General features: G+C 40.3%; 1 protein-coding gene across 1 annotated transcript; it reads left to right on the top strand.

The window, feature by feature from the left end:
- Nucleotides 1-1,015: 1,015 nt before the first annotated feature.
- On the top strand, nt 1,016-7,671 carry LOC104155102 (pancreatic alpha-amylase-like; the record flags this gene model as incomplete). The annotated part of the gene is made up of 6 exons (XM_009709443.1): nt 1,016-1,233; nt 2,791-2,937; nt 4,630-4,827; nt 6,182-6,412; nt 7,335-7,468; nt 7,557-7,671. Coding segments are annotated over exons 1-6 (993 nt in total), but the record flags the coding sequence as incomplete, so codon positions are not given.
- Between the last annotated feature and the right edge of the window lie 5 nt (nt 7,672-7,676).

Genomic DNA, 7,676 nt, shown 5'->3' with positions numbered 1-7,676 from the left:
AAGATAGTGTTTTACAAAGAACAGATGCTTGGAGGAAAGGAACAAGATTCTGTGTTTTGTTATTTAAGGAAAATAGTAGTTCAACCTTTTGTTTGCAAAAATCTCCTTCTAGGACTTTTTTGTATCTTGGACTCTAAATCAACTTTTAAACATGAAAGGCGCAAAATGAGATCCTAAATAGCGTAACTATTAATAGTTGTTTAACTTCTGGTTTGTTATAAGTTGTATCTCTCTTTAGGTGAGAAAAAGGAAAGACGCTTTTAGTAGGCTTATCATGTGTGTTTGTATGTAAGTAAATAGAAACCCGATATGAATTGGGAAGTACAGTTCCTAGCCTAGCTTACCAGAGCTTCACAGCACTTCTAACCTTGCATGCCATTATACTGTCTTCTCATGGAGAAGAGTGTCTCCACACAAGTTGCACAGGTGTACAGAGATTAAACATTTAGCGTTTCTGGTTTTGAGTCAGTATAGTCACTTCAGTATCTGAGAGATCTTCCAAGATTAGGGTGGTTGTTTGAATGGTAGATGCCATGCGTATCACGAACGACACTGACATATGTTAGACCTCCAAAATATCTGGGGTTTCATGGCAACTCAAAATAAGAAACATGCGACTTCTTCAAGGTCTTCTCTAAATATGCACATCGTAGTAACGTAGATTGGAAAAAAAGATACCTCTCAAGGATAAATACGAATGTAAAATATTATACATTAAAATGAGAAATGAAATGTCCATTTCAGTCTATATAAGTACTCCTTTGCCTTTTGGGGTTGTTTTTAGCTTTATACTAATAAAAATACAACTTTTGTGCACCAGAGACAGCCTGTATTAGACAACATCTGAATTTTCACTTCAGGAAAATAAAGTTACCATTAGTATGGGAGGCTGATATAGCTTAGATGGAATCCAATTCTCAAACAAAATGACAATCAAGTAAAGTTAAATAAATATGCCAGAGACGGGCACTTACTTTTAAATGTGTATTTTGTAATGTGTACTTTACCCTCTTGCAGGAACATAAATAGGCAGTAAGAAGAGTGCAACTGATCACAGAGCACAGGATGGGCATCTATTTTCTTCTGTTAATTGTAGGGTTTTGCGGGGCACAGTACAACCCCAATACTCTCTCTGGGAGGACGTCTATTGTACATCTCTTTGAATGGCGCTGGGCAGATATTGCTCTTGAGTGTGAACGCTATTTAGCTCCTAATGGATTTGGAGGAGTTCAGGTACGTCTGTTCTTATCAGTGGGTTGTAAAATTGCTACGTGGATGATAATTTGTTTTTCAGAGGAATATGTTCAATTCACCAAAGGACAGGTACTGAGAAAGAAAAATAGAAATTGGAAATGGAAGTAGTAAATGCTGACAAATATATTCTTCAGCCATCATCGTGTAAGCATGAATTTATTTCATTGCTCCAAAGTGCATGTTTTGCACTCTGTGCTATTACATTTAGATGAATTAGAATTGCGTATCTCTGGCTAAATCTTTTTTTACTGCTGTGAAGAGTAACCTGTATTTATCTGTTTGATATTACTTAAATCAAAGGAAGCTCTTAAGAGCTAGATAAACATAAAATGAAACTATGACTGAGAAAAAGGGCTCCCAAAGAGAATGCCAAGGTGCTGAAGGTTTTAAATAAAGTATAACAGGCTGCTAATTGTGTTCACCCAAACTGGCAGGTTTCTCTCTGTAAAGCCTAGTGTCAGAGTGAGCCATTAAGAGACCCTTCTTTGCCGGAACCTGGTGTGAGCAGGCAGAAATGAACTGAACGCAGGTTCTGGTGGAGGTGTGTTGATGTGAATCTGTTCAGACCGAACAACAGACATGTTCCTGTGGAGCCAGTAGTGTCAGACGGCTGGGGTTAGTACTGCTGGAGAGCAACCACCTATTAAACTATTCCAGTTTGCTCAGATTGCTCAGGAAAAACTGGTGCAAGAAGTCTGCCCGTCTCTTGTAGCCCAGGAGTTTGGAAGTTTGACCTGAGTGAGAACTTTCCCATAACTTTCAAATAATATGTCTTTTCTTTGCAACCGTCTTTCTAGGCACACAAGCCTGATTGATTTTTAAGCTGATTTCTCAGACTGTGATATACACTTGGATATGTTTTTAATCCATCCTGTGACAAGGTCTCGGAAAGGAAGTTTTTTCAGATGCAGATTTGCTGAGCTGGTCACAAAGGTGCAGCAGCTAAGTAGGCTGCAGCCTAGGGATCTTTGTGAGAAATGGTGGAACAGGTGGTTATGCCCAGAGACTTGGAGGCAGCAGCAAAAGCTTGTTGCCTGAAATGTATCCTGGCAAGAGTCTATAAAAAGAAGTGATACAGCTTATCTGGAAACTGTGACAAGTCTCGTGTCAAGAGCGCTTTTATCCAAAACATTACAAAACTGAGAAGTCAAATCAATTTTGAGGGCAGGATGTTATATCAGTTGTTCTGCAGTCAGTTCCTTCCTCATTCAGGGCTCTCTCTCCTGGCCTAGTCCTTCAGATTTCAGACCCTTCTTTTGATCTGAGGCCTGCATTCACAAAGATAAGTAGGACACTAGGTCCATGAACCTCAGTTTTACAGTATGTTTCTGCCTGCTGAAGGTCCAGGCCTAAGTCTTGTATTTCTAGCCCACTACAGTGTAAGGATACTAAAAATCTACATGGGTTAGGTATTGTGAGTGTCTTCCATTAAAGGGATCTGATTTTCTATGTTTGTGTTCTTTCTCTAACAGTACTGGACAAACAAATAAACCATTATCAGTATCCTTTTACCATGAAACACCATCTTATTTACAGATTTCGCCTCCAAATGAAAATGTTATCATTACTGACCCCTGGAAACCATGGTGGGAAAGATACCAGCCCATCAGCTACAAACTGTGCACGCGATCTGGAAATGAAACTGAATTTACAGACATGGTGACCAGGTGCAACAATGTTGGAGTAAGTGCTTTGAAAAGCTTCTGGTGTTAACAATGCAAGGATATGGACAACCAGTAATTTAGAAGGGAATACATGGTAGCACTGGAATGAAGATGGTTTGTTTTTCATTTTTCCATAGAATCATAGAATAGTTGTCATTGGAAGGGACCTTTAAAGGTCATCTGGTCGAATCCCCAGTGTGCAGGAACATCTACTCGACCAGGTTGCTCAGAGCCCCGTCCAACCTGACTTTGAATGTTTCCAGGGAGGGGGCATCCACAACTTCTCTGGGCAACCTGTTCCAGTGCCTCACCACCCTCACAGTGAAAAATTTTTCTAATGTCTAAACTAAATCTTCCCTCTTTCAGTTTAAAGCCATTGCCCCTTGTCCTATCGCTTCATGCCCTTGTAAGAAGTCCCTCCCCAGCTTTCTTGTAGGCCCCTTTAGGTACTGGGAGGCTGCTGTAAGGTCTTCTTGGAGCCTTCTCTTCTCCAGGCTGAACAACCCCAACTCTCTCAGCCTGTCCTCACAGGAGAGATGCTCCAGCCCTCTGATCATCTTCGTGGCTTCCTCTGGACTTGCTCAGACAAGTCCATGTCCTTCTTGCATTGGGGGCCCCAGAGCTGAAGGCAGTACTGCAGCAGACGTCTCACCAGAGCGGAGCAGAGGGCCAGAATCACCTCCCTTGACCTGCTGATTATGCTGCTTTTGATGCAGCCCAGGGTACAGTTGGCCTTCTGCGCTGTGCATGTGTGTTGCTTGCTCATGTCCAGCTTTTCATCCACCAGTACCCTCAAGGCCTTCTCTGCAGGGCTGCTCTCAACCCCTTTGTCTCTCAGCCTGTACTGATACTGAGGGTTGCCCCAACCCAGGGCAAGACCTTGCAGCTGACCTTGTAGAACCTCATGAGGTTCACATGGGCCCACTTCTCGAGCTTGTCCAGGTCCCTCTGGATGGCATCCCATCCCACAGGCACATCAACCGCATCACTCAGCTTAGTATCATCTGCAAACTTGCTGAAGGCGCACTTGATCCCACTGTCTGTGTCACTGAAGATCTTAAACAGTACTGGTCCCAATACAGACCCCTGAGGGACAGCACTTGTCACCAATCTTCATCTGAACTTTGAGCTGTTGACCACTACCTTCTGAATGCAACCGTCCAACCAACTCGTCATCCACTGAACAGTCTACCCATCAAATCCCAATCTCCAATTTAGAGAGAAGGATGTTGTGTCAAAGACCTTACAGAAGTCCAGATAGATGACATCCATAGCTCTTCCTTTGACTACTGATGTAGTCACTCCATCATAGAAGGCCACTAGGTTCGTCAGGCAGGACTTGCCCTTGGTGAAGCCGTGCTGGCTGTCTTGAATCACCTCCCTATCCTTCATGTGCCTTAGCTTAGCTTCTAGTAGGATCTGTTCTATGATCTTCCCAGGCACAGAGGTGCGACTGACAGGTTGGTAGTTCCCAGGGTCTTCCTGTCTACCCTTTTTAAAAATGGGTGCAATGGTGTCTGCCTGTCTGTTGATGCATGTTGTATCACCGTTGCTATATGTTAATAAAAGAGAAATATTTTAAATAAAACGTTGGGGCAAGCAAGCAAGCAGAAATAGGGGGATAGGGCAGGAGGTGAGAGAGAGAGATTGTTAACTAGTGGTGCCATGGGAAGTAGCTTTCTCAAATTGAAATGTGAATACTGCTCTCTAGGTACACATTTATGTGGATGCAGTAATCAACCATATGTGTGGAGCCAATGCTGGTGCTGGTGACCATGCTACTTGTGGAAGCTATTTCAATGCAAAAGCTGAAGATTTTCCAGCTGTGCCATATTCTGACTGGGACTTTAATGATGGTAAATGTAAATCTAGAAGTGGAGACATTGAGAATTATCATGATATATCTCAGGTAAACCTAGAACTATAAATATATTTTTCACATACATCTTTCCTGGGCTGGGGTTTCTTTGCTCCCCTTTACTGTCAGATGTTTTTAAAGAACAAAACAAAAACCCTCATGGAAAAAACATCCAAATTGACAATAGAGCTTAGTGTTGCTATCAGGAACGCTACTTCTTAAAGGGATAGCTGTACTTGAGCCAGTGGTCCAATTTCAAATTTAGATAAATGTGCTTAGGTACTTTATAAAGACAGTTTTAAAGCTCATAAAATCTATTTAGGGATTATCTTATGTGGGGGTTTTGTGTTTAAAAACAAAGTAGGAGTTATTATTTACCTTTAATTGTAATTTGGAAGTTTTCTTTGGTCTCAGTTTCAGAAGAGAGAGATTAGGATTTCATAAAGAAAAATAGTGATGCTGAAATCTTTAAAATCAACCTTCTGTTTATAGATTTCCTGGGAGTCTATCTGTTCCTCTATATCACATTATGTGGTCAGGACTTCAAAATTACTACAGAATGAAAAATTATCTTATAAAGATAAATATCTATCTTTCTTGAATAATGTCTTATGCCTTTCAAATACATTTGATCTTTCCTGAATCTAAGTTGAGGGGACAGGGGTTTTGGAGAAATGGCAGTAGAGAGGGAGACTTTAAATGTCCCTGACTTCTTGAGCAGTTCTGAAGGAGCATCTTTATGGCCAATTCTTTAGTACAGTTTGCAACGTAGGCTGATGCACCTTGCTCTCTCTAGGTCTAGGCAGATGTGCATAGCCATTGAAACCCATTGTAAGACTTATTAAAAAAAAAAAAAAGATTCATTATATTCAGTGTAGATTTAAAGAATTCTTTGAATGAAAATCAATGCCCATCGTCTTGTATTCACAGGAAACAAAGGTAAAAAGGGGACAGAAAACAAGTTTAATGTTTCATAAAGCTATAATAACTCAAGATTTTAAAAATATTTAGAAATATCATTTCTAGAAATCTTTCATACATCAGAGAAGAAATGAGTGCACTTGAGATAGTAATGAATCTGTTCCTTAATACATTGGAGTAAAAATAATTTATCAGATTTTTGTCCTATACTTGCATTAAAAAGTTGATTATAGATTTAATGGTTTGACTCTCTGTTATAATCAACTACAGCAGTGTAAACTGGGTGAATGCAGACTTCTTAATGCTCGTTCTCTATGCATGACTGTCCAAGATAACTGTCCAAGGCTAAGATATGCATAGTGAACAATGGCTAGTGAAGGTTTTTTTTGGCATTATAATGTAGGTAACAAAATTCAAAATGTATGTAGAACACTACATTTGGCTTATTAGGTGAAAAGTGTTTCATTTCACAATTCTTATATAGGTCCGAGACTGCCGCTTGGTTAGCCTTCTTGATCTGGCCCTGGAGAAGGATTACGTACGCTCAAAAGTTGCTGAGTACATGGACTACCTCATTGATATTGGTGTAGCAGGCTTCCGAATTGATGCTGCCAAGCATATGTGGCCTGAGGATGTGAAGGCAATTTTAGACAAGCTGAAAGATCTAAATACTAAATGGTTTTCTGCAGGAACAAAACCTTTCATTTACCAGGAGGTAATATATGTTGTTTTTTTTTTTCTAATTGTACTTTACAAGCATATTTTTTGCAGGCATATTCCTATACTGAAAGTGATGCTTTGCTTGAGCTGGGCCCGAGCAGCTTTCAGGCTTGAGATATATAGAAATCATTATCGAGGCTTAATAAGCATAATTTACACATATCTAATCTGCCCACAAATGGTAATTAACATGCAAAATGCCCCAGTTGTTTTGGACCTTCTGGAACAAGGTAACCTGGAAATTTTATTTGAGATTAAATTTACTGCATGAAAGTTAGTGTAAAAATTCTATTGATTTAAAAAAAGAGATTTCACTCCCTGAACTTTAAATTCTGGATAATAAATGGCAACAGAAGATGTAAATGGTGCTTACAATCTGAAACTTTGTTTTCCAGTGGCATAACCAGTGTTACTTGACATTCTGAATTTGTGTTTTACATTTGAATAACAACTCCTAACAAGACATAAGAAGGAGGTAATTGCTGGTTTAAGTCAGCAGAAGCTAAAGTTGCTAGACACATTTTATTAAAACAGTATGTTACCGGCAAGGTCTAGGGCAAATAGTGAAACATTCTTTAGCTACATAGTGAAATGAGGTTGCCCATGTGCTGGAAGCAGAGGCATTTGTGACTAGACTATATATAAAGTTGGTACAGCCCAAGCCTTAATTATGCAGTAGTGATCAGTCCGGGTAAGGACATTTAGAATGGAGACGGAAAAGAAATTCACTAATAGGCTGAGATAAAATGAAGAAAATAGCTTTAAATACAATTTTACAAGTAAGCCAAATAATATACTTCGCTCAAGTCGTGCCTCTTCCTTAGAACAATGTATAAGGCTATGCCTTTTACGTGTTTGGATTTTTAAGTAGATAGGAATGCTCACTCTTTATATGCAGTTTCTCCTTCGTCTGCCAGGTAATTGACTTGGGCGGAGAGCCAATCAAAGGCAGTGACTACTTTGGAAACGGCCGAGTGACAGAATTCAAGTACGGTGCAAAACTGGGGACAGTGATCCGCAAGTGGAACGGAGAAAAGATGGCCTACTTAAAGTAAGGATGAAGATGCTGTGACTTATGTGGGGGTATGTTGGATACACCAGTTGACAGGGTAGCTTCAAGTCTTTGTGTTTTTTGCTAGGAACTGGGGAGAAGGCTGGGGCTTTGTGCCTTCCGACAGAGCTCTGGTCTTTGTGGATAATCACGACAACCAACGGGGGCATGGGGCCGGCGGAGCTTCCATTCTGACCTTCTGGGACCC

Source organism: Cariama cristata, unplaced genomic scaffold, assembly GCF_000690535.1.
Source record: "Cariama cristata isolate BGI_N322 unplaced genomic scaffold, ASM69053v1 scaffold14941, whole genome shotgun sequence".
NCBI lineage: Eukaryota > Metazoa > Chordata > Aves > Cariamiformes > Cariamidae > Cariama > Cariama cristata.
This window is presented reverse-complemented; position numbering and strand designations above follow the sequence as displayed.